Raw genomic sequence first — 21475 nt, 5'->3', positions numbered from 1 at the left:
ATTTTTTTAAAAAAATGAAAATAAAAAAATTGACGTCTTAAACTTGAGTTGTTTGTTTGATCTTAAACTTGAGTTGTTTGTTTAATAAGATCGTAAACTTTCAATTGAGCAAAATAAATTTAATGTTATATAAGTCAATAGACCAATTAAATACGACTTAAATTTTAAAGACTTATTAAACCTAAAATTGAAATTTTAAATATCTACATAGACATTTTTACAACATTTAGAATCCTATTCATCTCTAGCTTACGCTGGGAAGCCTCAAGAACTTCCACCCTGTCTTCCTACGGAATGGGATGAAATTGACATCGGCATAAAAGTAAATCGATATTCTTTAGATCATATCATCAAAAAGTTATCCATAAAACATAAAACCAATCAACAAAATCTAACAAACATGAATATAATATAAATAATAATAACCCTTCTAAGTTTCTGACTTATTTAAACGTGAGAAACTTCGATATTTCAACATTAATGTTTCATACATTTTTACCCACAGAAGATACACTAAAAGAATATTCATCAAAATTTATTTTGTTTCCTAAAAAAATGGTTATTGTATTACCAATCTAAAAATGTAATCATATTGGATTATTTATCATTAGATTGTTTTTTTATTAACTTATTAAATATCCCACTCATATGCATCACACAAAACTCAAACCCCACATCAGCAAGGTCAAAACCACTAATTGACCTGAATTCTTGTTCAAGTGACAAGTTCATGTGTTACAAATATTAGAAAAACAATTAAATCTTTTTGAAGCACAACAATTGTCAAATGGGAAAGTCAAACCTCAAACAAGCTCGCCATGGCAAACAATTGTATTTTATGTTAAAACATAGTATTTTATGATGTAAAAATTTTAAGAACTCAATATATTGTAAGTTCAAGAAACCAAAATGTAATTTCTCAAAAAATCAAATCAATTTTCTTTATAAATAATAAATAAATGAGAGAGAGAGAACATGAAAGCACATAATTAGCATCAGAACAATGCAATTCATTGCCCCAAAATACGAGTCCGAAAACAAATGTTGAAAAAACATCTCAATTACTACTATAATCTTGTTTTCATAAACATTATTATAATCTTGTTGACATTCTATTTCAATCTTTAAATTTGGTGCAAAAAATGGTCGATGAATATTTTTCTTCACGTACTAAAAAATGAAAAATTATCTAACATTACTGTGTCAACAGTCAACATACATGTTAAATGATCATAAACCAAGACTTTTAGCAAACAAAGGAGGAAAAAAACGAAGAATAACAGATAATTCTATGCATAATTTGTCTTATGATATTTAATTAGATCATCTTCGAGGTTGAGAAGTAGGAACCCAGACACTAAAAATAGTTGAAATTTGGGGAAAGGAACCTATACTGGAGGAAAGGGGAAAAAGAAAACAGAAGAATATCTTTTTTTTCTAAAATAGGGTAACTAAAAATGGGAGGGCTGAAAAACGCCAGAAGATCCTAAGAACTCAAATAAAAGAATACAGTCCGGCCAAGAAATTTTTTAAAAAAATAGAATACAAACGTCAAGTAGCTCACCTAAATCTACAAGAAAACGAGTTGCCACCCTCACATAGCAGCAGCTCTTTTAAACACTTCCATCTAATTATGACTCCGGAAAAAAAAAAAACCCAACTTCCTACTGTTAATATAGTTGTCCTTTGCAGAAGGCAACTAAAAGAGAGAATCCTAATGATACATTAAAGGAGTCATCCATCATATTGCATAATATTAGGATTTTAACCTTTCAGCACCTCATGCAGCGGCTTGGATCGGTCCTCCATTAGTCCTGAAACCACGGCCCCTTCCACGATACCCACCCCTTCCACGTCCACGCCCTGAAAAATACAACCAATTCCACTGAGACCAACAAGGGTGGAGGAGACGGTTCCAATTCAATCTCACACAATGAACATTCAAATGTATTAATGTACTAGAGAAGGGGACACCCCGACTTTGATAAGCATCAGAAAAACAATGACCACAATAAGCATATCCCTGCTGAATAGGCTAACCAAAGTTCAATTAAATCAAACATACGGGAGAAGGAAATAAGAAACTACCACGGCCTTGAGCTGGCAAGTCTTGGTTGTATCCTCCATCTTGCTGTAAATCAAATTGAGGTCCATTGTATCCTCCTCTTCCACGTCCACGGAAATTACCACCACTCCTCCCTCGACCCCTCCCTCTTCCATTACCACCCCTATTACGGTCCCAATCTCCATCATCATATTCATTGGCCACAAAGCCATTACCTGGGGGTCCTATAACCAGTAAAATTTTAAAACAAAAACAAATTGTTACGACGGCATACTTAACTCTCCATGAATAACATGACTTAAGGGCTTAAGAATGATGAATGAAATCCAACTCTACATCATACCTCTACCCCTAGATCTTCCTCTGCCATTACGGCCCCGTCCTCTACCTCGTCCTGGACCCTGATCATGAGGTGAGCCTTCTGCAGAATAAATTAACAATCAATTGTCCACTTAGCAACATAAAAAATTTTGATAATAGATTAAAAAAAAAAAAAAATGATAGGACAGGCCAATACCTCCCTCGTAGTCATACTCTACAAATGTTTTCACCAGCTCCGCAGGAAGTGGAGGCTGATACCTGATGCAAAAGTAACTTGTGAGACAACTGCTCATTTGTGGAAGAGAATTTCCACTAGTCAGAGATTAAGATTAACAAATCTAAATGACTTTTTAAGAAAAGACCATGAGAACTTTTTAAATTATGAGTAACACATTCAATCCACAGATCCTGCATAATTAAACCCTGCATGTCTGAAAATTTTTAACTACCAAATCTGAGAGAGCAGATGAACTCAAGGTTTTGTTTTATATTTAATGCAAGAGACGAGTCATATAACAAATAAAATGTGAAGACCTTCATACAAGTTCAACAGCCCATCATTTCATTGAACATGATTTAATTTGAATTAAAATAACCATATTATAAGTAAGGACTCACCCGACGGAGGATTTATTTAATTCCTTCTTTGAAAGGGTTATCACAATCATCGAGACATGCCTTGTTGTTTCCAATCTGTCACAACAATCAAATAACTCTATGAATCCAAAGCCCAATACTATAGGAAATTTTCTACATGCCCAAAGACTTGTGTATTGAAATAACAAATACGGTAATACATATAAAGTAAGAGCCTGGATTAGATAATAATCTTTGCATGACTTATTGTTTAAAAAACTCTTACGGAAGAAGGCCTTCCTCCAAGGGCTCCCATGTATCAGTGATGTCTGTGGAGCCAATTGAGGTATTCTGATGAAGACCCACAATTCGCCTCTGCATTTATCAACAAACATATTGTCAAGCCCAATCTCAAAAGTAATCAAGTGGGTCAGCATCAGCAACATGAACTATTCCAGAAAACCTTGATTAATTCCACGATTGTCACAGTCTTGTTTATAGCCCTTCCCATTGCTTTGAAAACAATTTCATTAGAACCTTTTTCCTGCATAATTTACAGACAAGGGTAGGTTATAAACAACTAAAAAATGTCAAATAAGTGTATCATACATAACATCTTAAATTCGTGTGTGCAATGCCTTCTCTGATTCATACATATTTACAGACATGATTTTTTTGCACTCTAGTATAATCATAATGTTTCATAATACTTGGCTTTCCAGCGATGACATCCCTACATTTTTTTTAATATATGTGTTTGTGTGTGAGTCACAGGGTGTGACTTACACCTCATCTCTTCAAAAGACAATTCCTGAGGCTACCTTAAGTTTTTTAAACAACAAAACCTAAATGCCCATGAAGGCTCGCAACATTGAAGGCACCAAGAGCTTGATATTTTAAGCTAGAAACCACCTAGAGCCATACATTAAGTGAAAGGAATGAAAATTTTGATAAAATTAATAGTCATGTCATATGTTTCATGACGGTGAACTTTCCAAAGTGTTCCACTACCTAACCCCAATCAGCGCGAGCAGGGGAGAGCATATCCTACAGTATTGCAAGTGAAAATAAGCTAATAATTTCTCAATACCAAACAGCTCGATGTAGCCAACGCAATTACTATTATTAGCACTCCGAATACCAAGCAGAACCGACAATTTAAAAATTCCATTGAGAGACGGCGTTTGACACAACGGATTCACAGTACGCATTAGGAGCTGAAGAAATTCAATTAACCCCCAGAAAAGAAAAAAGTCGAAACATCTGAAAGAGAGAAACCTGAAGTAGGGTCATGGCATATGTGATATAGTTGCGCATCCGTCCTTGGCTTGTAATCCGAATTTCATTCTCGTCAATTGGAGTTTCAGCCCTTGGCTTCTCAACTCTGTGGTACCGATCCATCTGCAAAGCGAAAACAATTATCCGATTTCACAGATGCAAACAAAATCAGTACTCCCCAACTCAGGCAGCACACAAAACACACACAGAAACATCGAAACAACATCCTAATCAATTACCTATGAAACAAAACAAGAACAGTAAAATACAGAAAACGAAAGAGAAAGAGCAAAGGAGAAGGAAACAAATCTGGAAAAACAAGACAAAGGGAGGAATACATGAAGTTATGAGAGTCGATCTAAGGACTTACAGCGATTGAAAATAGGATAAAATACGCTCCACAAAAGAGAGCCCTCTTCTACGGCTTGTTTCTTCTGTTACGCCCTAAAATCACCAGCGCTGGTGTTTCGCTCATTATATAGTAGCGGCACTGTTGTGAAAACTACCCTAACCGACTCCTTGCAGCCGGTCCAATCAAGCTTTCCTCCCCTATTTTCTTTACTAATATTCCTTTTTTTCCTCCCTCATTCTAATATTCTTTTTCTTTAATTTCCTTTTTTTTTTATATCATGTTTAAAATCCCATAAAAATATCAATAAAATATCAATCACGATATATATTTCTTAAAAAAAATTATAAAAATTTATAAAAAAATCTACCAAATAAATATTTTATAAATTTTTAATTAATTAATATGTATTATTTATATGAGTCATTTTCAAATACAGCAAAATGTCGTGATCACTGACATTCTAGCCGTTTTATTTTGTTATTTAAAACAATTATCTTATTTATATTATATTTACGCTAGTGATATTTTGTTGTTTATTTTTAATATTTTGTGAATTTTTACGATATAATGAAAATATCGATCCACTCTCTCATATTGATGTCAAACACATGGGAATGTGAAAATTATTGTTGAAAATATTGATATGTCCAAGAAAAAATCTAATATATATATATATTAGACATAAACTTTAAAGTTTAGAGTTCTTTAGATATTCTTGAAAGTTTATGGACTAAATAAATCTACGCTTAATTGACATTTGAGATAAATAGTAAAGTTGTGATTATATTAATTGTTTAGTTGTGATGTTTACGAATTCTTTAGGCTGAACCAATGAACTCCACTTCTCAATTGAAACTCAGACTTTTAAAAGTTTAGATACTCAACTTGTAATTAAATTCAAGTTTAGTCCCTCAAATCTTAAATGACTCAATTTTTTATTTTATATAATTATATCAAAACGGTTAGGGAATTTTACGAATATATAACATGTCCCTAAACATTCAATTTATGTTTAATAGAGTTCTGACATATTTACCATTTTTAAAATTTAATTGATCTAGTAGATGTAAAATCAAATTTTATATCTAATAAAGTCCATATTTTGTCATACTATTAAGCTTGTGTGTAGTAATTTTGTGAATTACAAAAGTGTTGAAAGGGACGACTATTTATTAAATACAAAATTAAATATTTAAGAAATTATTAGATATAAAATTAAAAATTTAAAAATTTATTAGACACCTTTTAAAATTTCGTTCAAATACTAAAGTAAATAAAAACTTAAATTATAAAGACCAGATTTATCATTTAATCTAATTTCAATTTATACAGCACTGCTAAATAAATAATTTGATATAACCATTTTATATTTTACAATATTACTACATTACATTTATTTGATAGAGATTTAAAAAATGTGTAATTTAAACCTGCATTAAAAGTTTGGTGTCATCTTTGAAGTTTACAAAGTTCATTTTTGATTGACCAAAGTTCTGACTAAGACAAAGTAGGTAATTTGCTTGGTATTTACATCACTAGTAAAATGTAAATGTAAGCTATTACTTACATCAAATTTGTCAAAGTCATATTAGCCCACAATAATCGGCATGATATATTTTTTTTTAAAAAAAAAAAACGTCACTGTAGTTACCTATAGGTGTTGAAAAAATAAAAAACAAAAAACAAAAGAATGAAAGAAAAAAAAAAAAAACTCAGATAAGGTACCCAATAATATATCATAAACATTATTGATTACCAATTATATGCGTTTGCTTTCTCATGAACGCCATTAGGAAATGGAAATTCATAATGGTGGAATTCATCTAATCAAGATTCATGTTGTTTACTCAACTTTGTAACGCGAATTAATTGTGGGTCCCATCAATTTTTTTTTATTACGCCAAACTATGTAATTTCATTCCTAAAGTATGGAAATCGTTTGAAAATGGAAGGTGTGAAGGAACTCTAAAACTAGAGAACCAATAAGCAGAAGCGGATCGTTCCAAACTCCATTATAAAAGAACATAAACATTTACAATCATATAGAAATGATTATGCATTAAACAATAAATTACAGTATGCTTCTTAAATTAAATACAAAGGATCGAGTGACAATGCCTTTGAAGAACCCTTTCTTCAAGTATTTCTCTCGATCAGTCACGAACGCAACAAATAACTGAAACTTCCTCGATCACCAGCGAGTAAAACTCGATCCTCGAATAGACAGACACCACCACAAAATTACCTTGGTATTCTCAGTGTGAGAATCTAGGAGTTATGGGCTCTGTATGAATTTGGAAAGAGGGAAGGGTTGGAGTGAGCAAGGAAACAATCAAGTAGACGATAGAAGGATCATGTAGCAAATGGAAGTCTATCGCATAGACTCGCCGCTCAATCATGTAGTAAAAGGCACTATCGTATAGTGAATCACGACGTGATCATTTAGTCTCTCGATAAGCCAATTCTGATAATGCGTTATTGTGTAAGATTTTGTAATCAAATTTCCTTTTATCTTACAGTTTCCATAAACTGTCTAAAACCACCCACTAATGTCGATTATTGAGAAAAAGAATTATCAATTATCACATAATTAATAAATCATAAATAAATATAATAACTAACTTATCATATTATATTTATAACCTATAGTTTTAATATTGCATCATATGCAATATATAAATCATAGTTCTTTTTCTCTTTTTATGACATTTAATATAAATCATATTTATATTAATTCCTCCAATCAAATAACGTATCAAATACATCATATCGATTATATCATATATAATTAAATCAATTTAATTATATCATATATAATCAAATTTCCTCTTGTTAATTTGAACATTTCAAACTAACCCAAAAATTAATTCTCAACTTGAATCCAGTGAGCTACCAAGGGGACCTCATGGACCTGTAGCTTGAAGCTCCAACGGTATGTGAATAACTAACTAAACTCTTTAATCACGATATCCACTATCCGTTAACTGTCGGACACTCCATTAAAGATTGATAGTTGCACTCTTTGCACTACAAATATATTTCTGTGTCCATTGGATATAACCAATCAACAGTACGATGACTCTTCACAAATCGCTCGTAAGTACAGTTGGGCCAGTTTACCGTTTTGTCCCTGTAGTTACACCTAACTCCTTAAGTACTATTGTTTCCTCTAATGGACAATACATCATAGTCCCACTATGACTAAACCCTTATTGGGCCAAGAGAAGGTGTGATGCCACATTGTTCAAGCCCCAGAATCAGCCCTTAAGAGAGCAATTTATCTATTTACCCTTGCTTCGGGGAAGGAGTGAATTTCGTCTTGTGTAACTGAGTTCCCAGCTCCCTAATCAGATGAATCCCCAAAATGGTAGGCTTGTTGAGTTGGTAATCTGGCAACTCTCACCCATACAAATCGAAGGATCGCCCTCATAAGCAAGAGTTCACAACTCACTTAAGATTAAGGTCATGTTACCTATGGTCATCCTAGTGAAATGAAAGTCTCAATTATGAACGGCGTTATATAATGAGACTAAACATTTCGTGATCCGGTCTTATACAAACTTCTTTGTATAAAGTATCCCCGCTCGCATGTTTAATATATGAATGATCAGGATCAGATCATTTGTAGTACTTTACAACATTTGTAACACCTATAAAGTGAGCCACACTCGTAGTGTCACAAGGATAAAGTTACCCTCCTTATCCATATACTACAGACCATTTAGGTTATCACTTAAAGCACGATCCACTTGTATGTCTCCATATACATGTTTAAGTTACAGCGATAACCATGGATCTTAGTTTATTGGTTTGTGGTTAATGCAACTAAAATATCTCATATTTTATAGACTGAAGTAAATAAAATTTCATATATTATAAATCACAAAATGATTGTTCATACAAGTGTTTACAAACTATAGGACCCTATAAGATTTAGGGCATCAACCCCAACAAGGTCGACATTAGTCATTGGTGATCGATGGGTGCCTAGACTTTCCATTTTTTGGGTTGTCACATCTTGTGTTGGGCGTGAAAGGCGTCATGTGGTTGACTATACTACTCCATCTAGTCTACTCAAAAATTGAATGAGAAGTTGTTAGATATTGATGTAGAAGAAATCATTCGGATTCCTATCAGCGGATTTAACAGGGAGGCTTAATGGACTTCACACTTTGAAAATAAAGGCGGGCATACTTTCAGAAGTGGTTATAAAAGTGTCATTTTGGGATGTATCTTTGATTGACCAGATGTATGAGCAAAACAATGTTATGGATAAGTTAGGTCTTAGTGCAATCATACACTATCGATGGAGTAATAATCTCGGAGTATTCCAAATGTCGAATCCCACGAGACTAGATTTATTTTTTAGTTTATTTATGACTATGAATCAATGAAACCGAGCTAACCAAGGAAGAGTTTGTATTGTGATGAAAGAGAGAAATATTTAAAAACAATAAACAATGATAACTAAATAGGTGTTGACGTTGATGCCCTAAATCTCGTGGGTCTTGTAGTTTGTAATTGTATTGTACAAACAATTTATTTATCTAATAAAATAAAAGACACTTTATTTGACATTTAGTAGCATTAACCCACAAAACCGATAAACTAACATCCAAGGTTGTCTTTTGTAACTTAAACGTATATGTGGAGACATACAGGTAGATTATGTTTAAGTGTTAATCTAAACAGTCTATAGTAGATAAATAAGGCTAGGCACCTTATCTTGGTGATACTATGAATACGACCCGCTTTGTAGTTGTTACAATTATTGTAAAATGCTACAAAATGTTTTAATCCTGATCATTCATGTGGATATGACTCATTGTTCATTAGAAAGATTAGTGGTACTTAAGGAGTTAAATGTAACTATAGGGGCAAAATGGTAATTTTAGTCTAGCTATACTCACGAGTAATTTGTGAAGGGTCAACACATCGTTGATTGATTATATCTAATGGATATAAAAATATATTTGTAGTGCGAATAGTGTTGTTTTCGGTCTTTAGTGGAGTGACCGGCAGTTAATAGAAGTTGGTTAATTTAATTAAAGAGTTTAATTAATTAATCAAGTACTATTAGAGCTTCAATCTATAGGTTCATAAGGTCCCCTTGGTAACTCACTTGGGATAAATGAGCGAATTAATTTAGGGATTAATTTGAATAGTTCAAATTAATTAAGGAATTAATTATATATGATATAATTAATAGAATGTATATGATACATTATAATATAAAGTTTTATTTAAGAGGAGATAAATATTTGAATTTAATTCAAATATTATTTATATGAATGTAATTCATATAAAAACTGTAAGTTAAAGTTAATACGAGTTTGATTCATATTAAATATTATAGGTTAAATGAGAGAATAATAAACTATAAGTTATATTATATATGATATTGTTGGGGTTTGTACCCTAAAGTCTCGTGTCTTATAGTTTGTAAACAACTTTGTAAAAACGCTTGTGATGTATAATATATACGATATTTACTTCACTTCTTGACTTTGCATATTTAGATGTTTTTTATTTTACCACAAACCAATAAACTTAATATCCCTGATTGTCTTTATGTAACTTAAGCATGTATGTAGTGACATATAAGTGGATCATGTCTTAAGTGACAACCAAAATGGTCTGTAGTATATGGATATAGGAGGGAAACATTATCTTGGTAACACTACGGATGCGGCCCACGTTATGGAATTGTTATAAGTGTTGTGACTTGTCACAGATGGTCAGATCCTGATCATTCGTGTAGGGGACATGCGAGCGAGAGCGTCCTATACAAAGAGTTTGTATAAGACCTAACCTCGAGGTGTTAACGTCTCGTCATATAATTCCATTTCTGATTGAGACTTCACTTCATTAGGATGACCATAGGTAACATGACCTCAATACTGAGTGAGTTGGGAACTTCTGCCATTGAGGGCGGCCCTTTGATTTGCATGGGTGTGAGTGGTCGAGTGCCGACTCAAACCTACCACTTTGGAGATTTGTTTGATTGAGAGCTAGGAACTCAGCTTCACAAGATAGAGTTCACTCCTTCCCCGAAGTAGGGGTAAGTAGATAGATTGCTCTCTTAAGGGCTGATCCAGGGGCTTGAACGATGTGGCGCCACACACCTTCTCATGGCCCGAGAGGTGTTCACACATAGTAGGACTATGTTGTATTGTTCATTAGAGGAATCAGTCGTACTTAAAGAGTAAGATGTAACTACACGAGCAAAACGGTAAATTGGCCTGCTGTAATTACAAGCATCTATGAAGGGTCATCGTACTGATCATTGGTTATATCCAATAGACATAGAAATATATTTATGATAAGAAGAGCTCAACTGTCGATCTTTAATGGAATGCTTGGCAGTTAACAGATGGTGGATATCGTGGCTAAAGAGTTTAGTCAACTATTCACATACCGTTGGAGCTTCGAGTCATAGGTCCATAAGGTCCCCTTAGTAGCTTGGATACAAGTTGAGAGTCAGTTTTTGGGTCAGTTTGAAATGTTCAAATTGACAAGAGGGAGTTCGATTATCTATATATAACTGAACTAGTTAATTATGATATAATTAACTTTATGTATGAGATACATTAATTTGGAAGAAATTGGATATAAATATGATTTATATTTAATGAAGGAAAAATATTATTATTAATATATGATATTAATTCATAAGTTATGAATATAGTGTGATTATATTCATTGTCTATTAATTGGACAATTAAAAGGCTAATAAGACGACGTCTCTTCTGTTTTCATAAGAGATGAGTAAGTTGAAAAATCACTTTAAAACGCTTAAATAGCTCACGGTGTATTGAGCATGGTATGCGCAGACATTGTGTTGAAGAGTGTCATTGCTTAGCAAAACCTGTGCCTGTACGATAGTGCTTGAATGATCGCTTACCTATACGATAGCACTGAGTGATCGTTTAACGATTACACCCGTGCATGCTATTTACTAAATGACCATTTACCTTTTCCTAAGCGATCATTTAGCGTCCGATATTTACTAAACGATCGTATAGACGATCGCTTAGTTTTTCCTACACGATCGTTTAGACGATCGCTTACCTTTTTCCTATACGATTGTATACTTCACCTAAACAATCAAGCATTTTGTGTATACGATAGACAAGCTTATCTCCCACTTGTTTGATCGTTGTATACGATCTCCCTTCCTCCTTTCCTTTACCAAATCTGAATAAAGTCCATCCTTTGGATTCTCACTCCAAGAATACTGAGAGCTCTGAGTGGTGATGTCCTTCCTGTTTTCTTCCGTTCATGTGGAGACTGTTCAAGGTAGACAATTGGGTTTTACTGAGCAACAACTTACCATTTCAGTAAAAGCGAGATTTACTGTGAAGAATAAGTCTTCAACTGGTATGATCTCTCGATCTCTTATTTATTGTTGTTTTGAGCATGTCAATAATTTAGCATTATGAAGGCATATTAGTATGTTTGAATGTATTTGTAGAAATTTTGTTACAATGATTTGGAAAGATCAGCTTCAGCTCGTAGGTACTCTTAAATAAGAGTTCCTTCAATTAGTATTAGAGCTTGGTTTCTGATATTCCAATTCATTGCTGCAAAAGAATTGCATTTACATTCACGGTGGGTGCAGCATATTTACTCTCTGTTTTAATTGTTAATTCATTTGTGGATGTGTGGATTAATGGAGTTTTCCAGGATGTAACCTCGATTTTTGAATTCTCAAGTTACTAGTAAAAGCCCCTGCATTTTTGGCACAATTAATTGCTATCGAGTCTGTAATTTCAAAGTTAGTTTAAGTCTTAAGTCGTTCATGATGAAGTTCGGAGCAAGGGTTGTTGTTCTTCAAAGAAGAAGATGATCAAATGTTGGTCGTGTCGTGTAGACGATGAGGTAGATGATCACTGATTATCGGATGCTCGACTGTCGTTTAACGCGAGTGCGCACTAGACAATCGTATAGCTCAGCAAGCCTCATCGCTTAGTTACTGATTATACGATCGCGGAGTAATAGCATGGTAAATCATTTACCTTTCACGTACTATGCGATCGTCTAGACGATCAGGCTTCACGGCCTCATTATTGTCTATTCAATCGTTTAGCTTTTTCGCTATCATCTAGTGTGCGCTATACAATCGTTTACCTTAAGGCGTTTACTAAACAATAGGAGCTTCACCCGGCGGTCCAAGACCCGGTTCGCTTGTGAACCAGTTTGCTTGCCAAAATAATGTAATAAGTAATTTTCTCATTCCGGTTCTGTATTGGTTCATCTCGGTCCATTAATCCATGGTTTTATACATGTGATGTATTTTTTTTTATGTCATATGGTATGCACATATAGATAAATCCCACCTTAGGTGTTGGTCATGCATATTCTCTTTATTATAAGTGTTATGATTTAGTGAAGCTTGATTTGATTTACGTAAATGCATGCTCATGCATCATATAATATAAAGATTATATTTATGTATGCATTATTTATTTAGCGTAATTTTTATAAGCGTTATAAATACTTCGTTATGTGGCATGTGTGTTTTAGTTGTTTATTTTATAAATGGTTATAAAATGAAAGTAGAACTAAAATAATTAGTAAAAGGTTAAAGTGTAGCAAATCGATTAAGGGACCTTTTGTCTAAAGCGGGTTCTATCTAGGCTGGGGTATTTAAGGTGACGACAACGGAACACCTTTACTTGGGAACCTACCTGGAAAGGTGAATTAGATAGATTTGATGCATGCATGCAAATTAAGGATGGTCCATTAAAGAGTTTAATGTGATTACTTTGACTTGTTTTATTTCAAAGACAAAAGTTGTTTTTTAGCAAACTTAATAAATGACTTAGATTATAATCAGTAGCCGGATTGTCTAGGTTAATAAAACTCCTAGGTAGAACATTTAGTGCGAGGTACTTGGGCCATTTGATTCTTCATTTACACCTCTCGTGTTTCTCCCTCATAGTCCACATTGTGAGATCTATCCTCGGCCTCGTGACACCCTGGGAATGTTCCCCTAAAGGATGACGCTTAGCTAGATCAATATCAAGGTGGATGGAGAGAATGTTCATAGTAAGTGTGAGCGGGAAGTGTGAAAGCATATCCCACGGTCTCCCTCGTTGGATTAAATAAAATTTCTGCGCATCGCCTCGAGGCACCCTGGGTGTATCCCCTTATAGGATGACAATTTTACGCATTTCTTTACTTGATCTCATGTAAGAGGATAAGGTTACTTAGTCTCTTGTACTAATTTGCTTTTTCCCTACGGTGGGCGCATTAGGGTGAAACTCTGAGACCGAAAATGAGGGGTTACACTTACGCAGAATTATTAAAGATTAACAGTTATGGATTGAACAAATGGTGGCTGTTAGGTTCAGTTCCAAAAGTTGGTTTTACCTAATAGTTTAGAATGTCTCATCTCAGTGAAGGGACATCTGATCACCCCACCAGTGACGTTTGTCCTGCCTCGCTAGGGCATCATTGCAAAATAGAAGTCTTATCACTTAGGGTACTTGGATTAATTGGTTAAAAACGTGATTTTTGTAAAGTCTTATAAAAGTTTATTCGTTTTTCAGAAATGCTTTTAAATGGCCACAGCCACAATCAGTTTACTTAGCGCCGAAAAACTAAGTGGCCAAAACTATTCGAGTTGGAAACATATACTCACGACGATACTCATCACTGAGGATCTGAAGTTTGTCCTTATGAAGAACTATCCTCCTATTCCACCTCAGGACGCTACTTAAAATGTTCGAGCGGCGTACGAGCATTAAACACAGGCAAACGAGAAGAATCGAGCCTATATCTTGACTAGTCTTAGTGACGTGTTGGCCAAGAACCATGAGCCCATGGTCTCAGCAAATGAGATCATGGAGTCCTTGTGGGGAATGTTCAGACAGCCGTCTAGACAACTCAACTATGAGGCTCTGCAACACATCTGCTCTAAAATGGAGGAAGGCACCTCTGTTCGTGAACACGTGCTAAATATGATTGTTCACTTTAACGTGACGGAGATGAATGAGTCTAAAATCGATGAGGGTAGTCAGGTTAGCATTATTCTGCATTCATTGCCGGAGAGTTTCTTCCACTTTTTTAGCAATACGATTCTTAACAAAGTGGACTATACCCTTACCACTCTCCTTAACGAGTTGCAGACTTGCCAATCCTTGCTGAAAAATAAGGAGAAAAAGGGAGGTGAGGTAAATGTTGTCTCGTCTTCTGAAAGGTTCCATCGAGGTTCGACCTTAGGAACAAAGTCCACACCTTCAACTTCTAACTCTGGAAAGGAGGAGAAGAAGAAGGGTGGTAAAAAGGGAATGCACCTATTAACCATCCACTTGTCATCCAGAAGAAGCGTCCACCGCCGATTGAAAAAGGAAAATATTTCCACTGTAACTAGGACGGACATTGGAAGAGGAATTGTCCTCGTTATCTGAAGGAAAAGAAGATAGCCAAGGCAGACAGAGGTAAATGTGATTTACTTGTGTTAGAAACTTGTTTAGTGGAGAATGATGATTCCGCTTAGATAATTGTTTCGGGTGCCACTAATCATGTTTGTTCTTCTTTTCAGGGGATTAGATCCTAGCGACAGCTGGAGGCTGGTGAGATGACGTTGCGAGTAGGCACTGCGCACATTGTCTCAACAATGGCAGTGAGAGGCATCCAATTAACTTTACAAAATATGTTTCTTATATTAAAAGATGTCTTTGTAGTTCATGAACTAAAAGGGAACCTTATTTCTGTAAAATGTCTGTTACAATGCAATAACACTCTTTCTCTTAAATTGAATAAAGTGTTTATTCATAAGAATGGTGTTGAAATTTATACAACTAAACTGGAAAATAACTTGTATGTGCTAAGACCGTTAGCCTTAAGTTCTCTCCATAACATAAAGATGTTTAAATCTCGTAACTCAATCTAAATGCCAACGAGTTTCTCCAAAAGAAAATGCCCAACTTTGGCACCTTCGTAGGACACATCAATCTTAATAGGATTAAGAGATTAGTGAAGAATAACCTTTTAAGCGAGTTAGAAGAAAATTCTTTACCAATGTGCGAATCTTGCCTTGAAGGTAATATGACTAGAAGACCTTTTACTGGAAAAGGTTATCGAGCCAAAGAGCCTCTAGAATTAGTACATTCTGACCTTTGCGGTCCTATGAATGTGTGAGCTCGATGAGGCTATGAGTAGTTTATCAGTTTTACTGATGATTACTCGAGATATGGGTACGTCTATCTAATACAACGAAAGTCTAAATCTTTTGAAAAGTTCAAATTATTTAAGGCTGAAGTTGAGAATGCTTTGGATAGACAAATTAAAACACTTCGATCAGATCAATGTGGAGAGTTTTTGGATTTTGAGTTCCATGACTATTTATTAGAATATGGAATCATTTCTCAACTCTCGGCACCAGGTACACCTCAACAAAATGGTGTAGCGGAAAGGAAAAACAGAACCTTATTGGACGTAGTTAATTCGTTGATGAGTTACGCTTCTTTACCAGACTTGTTTTGGGGTTTCGCAGTGGAGACTGCGGTTTACATTCTCAATTGTGTTCCTTCTAAGAAAGTTGTGAGAACACCTCTAGAGTTGTGGAATGGACGTAAAGTTAGTTTACACTTCCGCATATGGGGTTGCCCAGCACATGTGCTTGAGGAAAATCCCAAGAAGTTGGAATCACGATCGAGGTTCTGCCTCTTTGTAGGCTACCCTAAAGGTACACGAGGGGTTTACTTTTATGATCCATCTGAAAACAAGGTGTTTATTTCCACGAATGCTACTTTCTTGGAGGAGGATCATATTAGGGAGCACAGTCCACGTAGTAAACTCGTGTTAAGTGAGCTTTCCAAAGAAACTACTGAAACTTCAACAAGAGTTGTTGAAAGACCTGCTTCATTAACCAAAGTTGTTGATGATAGTTCATCTGGTAGGTCGGTTTCACCTCAAGAGTTGAGGGAACCTCGACACAGTGAGAGGGTTACAAACCTGCTTGATCACTATCTGGGTTTCACAGAAATCCTAGCTATGGTGGCAGATGGCGATGTTGAGGATCCGTTGTCCTATTAAAAGGCAATGGAGAATGTTGACCGAGATGAATGGGTCAAAGCCATGAATCTTGAGATGGCGTCGATGTACTTCAACTCGGTATGGGATCTTGTAGATCAGCCTGATGAGGTAAGACCTATAGGTTGTGAATGGATCTATAAGAGCAAACGGGGTGTTGATAGGAAGATGCAAACTTTCATTGCTTGACTTATGGCAAAGGGTTATACCCAGGTGGAGAGAGTCGACTATGAGAGACTTTGTCACATGTTGCCATGTTAAAGTCGATTCGCATCCTCTTGTCCATTGTCGCTTATTATAATTATGAGATCTAGCAAATGGACGTCAAGACGACTTTTCTGAATGGCAATATTAAGGAGACCATTTACATGGTGAAACACGAAGGATTCATTGCCCAAGGTCAAGAGAAAAAAGTTTACAAACTGAATCGGTCCATTTATGGGCTGAAGTAGGCGTCTCGATCTTGGAATATTCAGTTTGATGCTGCGATCAAATCATATGCCCTTAACCAAAACGATGAACCTTGTGTTTATAAGAAAATAGTCAATAGTTCAGTAGCTTTTTTGTATATAGATGATATACTACTCATTGGGAATGATGTAGGTCTACTGACTACAGTTAAGAACTGGCTAGCGACCCAATTCCAAATGAAAGATTTGGGAGAGGCTCAGTTTGTTCTGGGTATATAGATCTTTCGGGATCGTAAGAACAAAGTGCTAGCATTGTCTCAGGCATCGTATATTGATAAAATCTTGATCAAGTACTTGATGCAAAACTCCAAAAAGAGGCTTACTACAATTCAGGCATTGAGTCGCTTTGTCTAAGGACATGTGTCCTAAGACGCCTCAAGAGGTTGAGGAAATGAGATGGGTCTCATATGCATCTACCGTTGGCAGTTTAATGTATGCGATGCTCTGTACTAGGCCAGACATCTACTATGCTGTGGGAATAGTCAGTAGGTATCAGTCTAACCCAGGCCAAGGTCACTGGACCGCAGTTAAGAATATCCTCAAGTATCTTCGGAGAACGAGGGACTACATGCTTGTGTATGGGTCTAGAGATTTGATCCTTACTAAATACACGGATTCTAACTTTCAGACTGATAAGGACTCTCGGAAGTCCACTTCAGAGTTAGTATTTACTCTTAATGGAGGAGTTGTAGTGCGGTGGAGTACTAAGCATGGGTGCAATGAGGGCGAATAATGAGCGAATTAGTTTGGGATTAATTTGAATAGTTCAAATTAATTGAGGAAATTAATTATATATGATATTATTAATGGAATATATATGATACATTATAATATAAAGTTTTATTTAAGAGGAGATAAATATTTGGATTTGATTTAAATATTATTTACATGAATGCAATTCTTATAAAAACTGTAAGTTAAAGTTAATATGAGTTTGATTCATATTAAATATTATAGGTTAAATGAGAGAACTAATGAACTATACATTATATTATATTCGATATTGTTGGAGTTTGTGCCCTAAAGTCTCGTGTCTTGTAGTTTGTAAACAACTTTGTAAGAACGCTTGTGATGTATAATATATATGATATTTACTTCACTTTTTGACTTTGCACATTTAGATTTTTTTATTTTACCACAAACCAATAAACTTAATATCCCTGGTTGTCTTTATGTAACTTAAGCATGTATGTAGTGACATACAAGTGGATCATATCTTAAGTGACAAATAAAATGGTCTGTAGTATATGGATATAGGAGGAAAACCTTATCCTGGTAATACTACGGACGCGGCCCGCTTTGTGGAATTGTTACCAGTGTTGTGACTTGTCACAGATGGTCTGATCCTGATCATTCGTGTAGGAGACATGCGAGCGGGGGCATCCTAGACAAAGAGTTTGTATAAGACTTAACCTCGAAGTGTTAACGTTTCGTCATATAACTTCGTTCATGACTGAGGCTTCACTTTACTAGAATGACCATAGGTAACATGACCTCAATCCTGAGTGAGTTGGAAATTCCTGCCATTGAGGGCAGTCATTTGATTTGTATGGGTGCGAGTGGCCAGGTCGCTGATTCAAACCTACCACTTTGGGGATTCGTCTGATTTATGAGTTGGGAGCTCAGTTTAACAAGATGAAGTTCACTTCTTCCCCAAAGCAGGGGTAAGTAGATAGATTGCTCTCTTAAGGGCCGATCCCGGGACTTGATCGATGTGGCATCACACACCTTCTCATGACCCGAGAGGTGTTCACACATAGTAGGACTATGTTGTATTGTTCATTAGAGGGATTAGTGGTACTTAAAGAGTAAGATGTAACTACAAGAACAAAACGATAAATTGGCCTGTTGTAATTACGAGCATCTGTGAATAATCATCGTATTGATCATTGGTTATATCCAATGGACATAGAAATATATCTATGGTAGAAAAGTTCAACTGTCGATCTTTGGTGGAATGCCTGGCAATTAACGGATGTGGATATCGTGGTTAAAGAGTTTAGTCAACTATTCATGTACCGTTGGAGCTTCGAGCCATAGGTCCATAAGGTCCTTTTGGTAGCTTGGATACAAGTTGAGAGTCAGTTTTTGGGTCAGTTTGAAATGTTCAAATTTAGAAGAGGGAGTTCGATTATATATGATATAATTGAACTAGTTAATTGTATATGATATAATTAACTTTATGTATGAGATACATTAATTTGGATGAAATTGGATATAAATATGATTTATATCTAGTGGAGGAAACATACTATGATGAATATATGATATTAATTATGAATATAATGTGATGATATTGCTTGTCTATTAATTGGATGGTTAAAGGGGTAATGGGACGACGTCTCTTCTGTTTTCATAACGAATGAGTAAGTTGAAAAATCACTTTGAGATGCTTAAATAGCTCATGATGTGTTAAGCATGGTATGCGCGGACATTGTGTTGAAGGGTTAGCAAAACCTGTGCCTATACAATAGTGTTTGAACAATCGCTTACTTATACGATAATGCTAAGCGATCACTTAACGATTACACCCGTGCGCACTATTTACTAAACAATCGTATAGACGATCGCTTAGTTTTTCTTACACGATCATTTAGACGATCACTTACCTTTTTCCTACACGATCGTATACTTCACCTAAACGATCAAGAAAGTCTATGACGAGCCTATCTCTCACTTGCTTGATCGTTGTATACGATCTCCTTTCCTCCATCCCTCTACCAAAACTGAACAAAGCCCACCCTTTGGATTCTCACTCCAAGAATACTGAGGTCTCTGAGTGGTGGTGTCATCCTCGTTTTCTTCTGTTCGTGTGGAGACTTTTCGAGGTAGACGATTGGGTTTTGCTGAGCAACAACTTACCGTCTCGGCAAAAGCGAGATTTACTGTGAAGAATAAGTCTTCAACTGGTATGATCTCTCGATCTCTTATTTATTGTTATTTTGAGCATGTTAATACTTTAGCATTATGAAGGCATATTAGTATATTTGAATGTATATGTGAAAATTATGTCACAATGAATTGGAAAGATCCGCTTTCGCTCGTAGGTACTCTTGAATAAGAGTTCCTTTAGATATAATATAAACTTTAGGTTATATGTTATAAATACAACATAAGGTTAGTTATATATATATTAAAGTAGTTAATATGTATTTATATATTTAATATTAAATTCATTTTTTTGGAATTAAAATTAAATTAGGGGAGGGAGTTAGAACTCCCTCAACCCACTCTCTCATTTAAATGTGAAAGTTGGTTTTCACTTGAGATGAAGTTTTTTTTGTTTACAGAGATTTCATCTTCTTCACAAAAGGATCTTAGGATCTTTTAATTACAATGCTCACAATAACTCTTGATAATCTCCTCTCTAGAAAACTTCTCTCCCTTCCAAAATTATTATCGAAGCCCGCAACTCTCGTTGACTTCCCCCCCCCCCCCAAGAGAATATTGGGGTAACCCGGTGGTGGTGTCCGATTGCACAGTTCGTGTTTTTAAGGAAAGAGTTCATGTTGTTGGGAAAAAAGTTGCAGCTGATTGGAGAGGAAGCAAGAAGATCTAAGTCTTCAAGGGTAAGTTGTGATTCTCCCTTCGTTTCCTCCTTTTGTACTGTTAAAAGCATGTTGTATGTATGAATGTTTATCATTTTGTTTCCATCATCTGTCTATGTTTATACTGTTATGTAAAACTAAATTAAGAGACACGATGCCTTTCACGCTTCCGCTTCGATTTTCAAAATATTCAATAAAGACAAACAATGTTCCAACCTTTCAGGTGTTATACTTTAAGTGATGCAGCCGCATCATACCATGATAGTGAATTACACATTAATAGAAATCCACGCCTATTTGGTCTTGTGTCAAGTTCTTTTAAGAGGTCTAAGCAACTAAAGCATAATGTTTCTATGGTTAGCTGTGTTGGGGTTGATGCCCTAAATCTTGTAGGGTCCCATAGTTTGTAATTGTAATGTACAAACATTTTATTTATGTAATAAAATATGTGATGTTTTATTTCAGAATTAGTTGCATTAACCACAAACCAATAAACAATATCCAAGGTTATATTTGTAGCTTAAACATGTATGTAGAGACATACAGGTAGATCATGTTTGAGTGATATCCTAAATGGTTTGTAGTAGATGGAGAAGGTTGGATACCTTATCCTAGTGACACTAAGAGTATGACCCGCTTTATAGATGTTATAATTGTTGTAAAGTGCTACAAATGATCTGACCCTGATCATTCATATGGAGACATGTAAGTGGAGATATTCTATACAAAGAAGTTTGTATAAGACCGGACCACGAAATGTTTAGTCTTATTATATAACATCGTTCATAATAGACTTTCATTTCACCAGGATGACCATAGGTAA

General features: G+C 35.1%; 1 protein-coding gene across 3 annotated transcripts; it reads right to left on the bottom strand.

Moving 5' to 3' along the window:
* Positions 1–1467: 1467 nt before the first annotated feature.
* LOC120087309 (ribonuclease P protein subunit p25-like protein) lies at positions 1468–4771 on the bottom strand. 3 transcript variants are annotated; one of them, XM_039044271.1, is made up of 9 exons: positions 4611–4771; positions 4241–4363; positions 3426–3506; positions 3249–3337; positions 3005–3079; positions 2583–2644; positions 2409–2486; positions 2089–2289; positions 1468–1863 (listed from the first exon to the last, which is right to left on the bottom strand). In XM_039044271.1, exons 2-9 carry the CDS (start codon positions 4361–4363, stop codon positions 1781–1783), a joined length of 792 nt encoding a protein of 263 aa, XP_038900199.1. In that variant the 5' UTR covers positions 4611–4771; the 3' UTR covers positions 1468–1780. The 3 variants fall into 3 exon arrangements, with proteins under 3 accessions (XP_038900199.1, XP_038900200.1, XP_038900201.1); XM_039044272.1 differs by having other exon boundaries at positions 2092–2289; XM_039044273.1 differs by having other exon boundaries at positions 2409–2483.
* Positions 4772–21475: the final 16704 nt, after the last annotated feature.

This window comes from Benincasa hispida, chromosome 9, assembly GCF_009727055.1.
Source record: "Benincasa hispida cultivar B227 chromosome 9, ASM972705v1, whole genome shotgun sequence".
In the NCBI taxonomy this organism is placed as follows: Eukaryota; Viridiplantae; Streptophyta; class Magnoliopsida; order Cucurbitales; family Cucurbitaceae; genus Benincasa; species Benincasa hispida.
Note: the sequence above shows the minus strand (reverse complement) of the source record. Positions and strands in the feature narration are given on the sequence as shown.

Coding starts and splice junctions, on each gene's coding strand:
- LOC120087309 (XM_039044271.1), bottom strand. CDS start 4,363: ATGGATCGGTACCACAGAGTTGAGAAGCCAAGGGCTGAAACTCCAATT. Junction 3,338..3,425: donor CAATCGTGGAATTAATCAAG/GTTTTCTGGAAT, acceptor TGATAAATGCAG/AGGCGAATTGTGGGTCTTCA. Junction 3,080..3,248: donor TTGGAGGAAGGCCTTCTTCC/GTAAGAGTTTTT, acceptor TTGTTGTGACAG/ATTGGAAACAACAAGGCATG.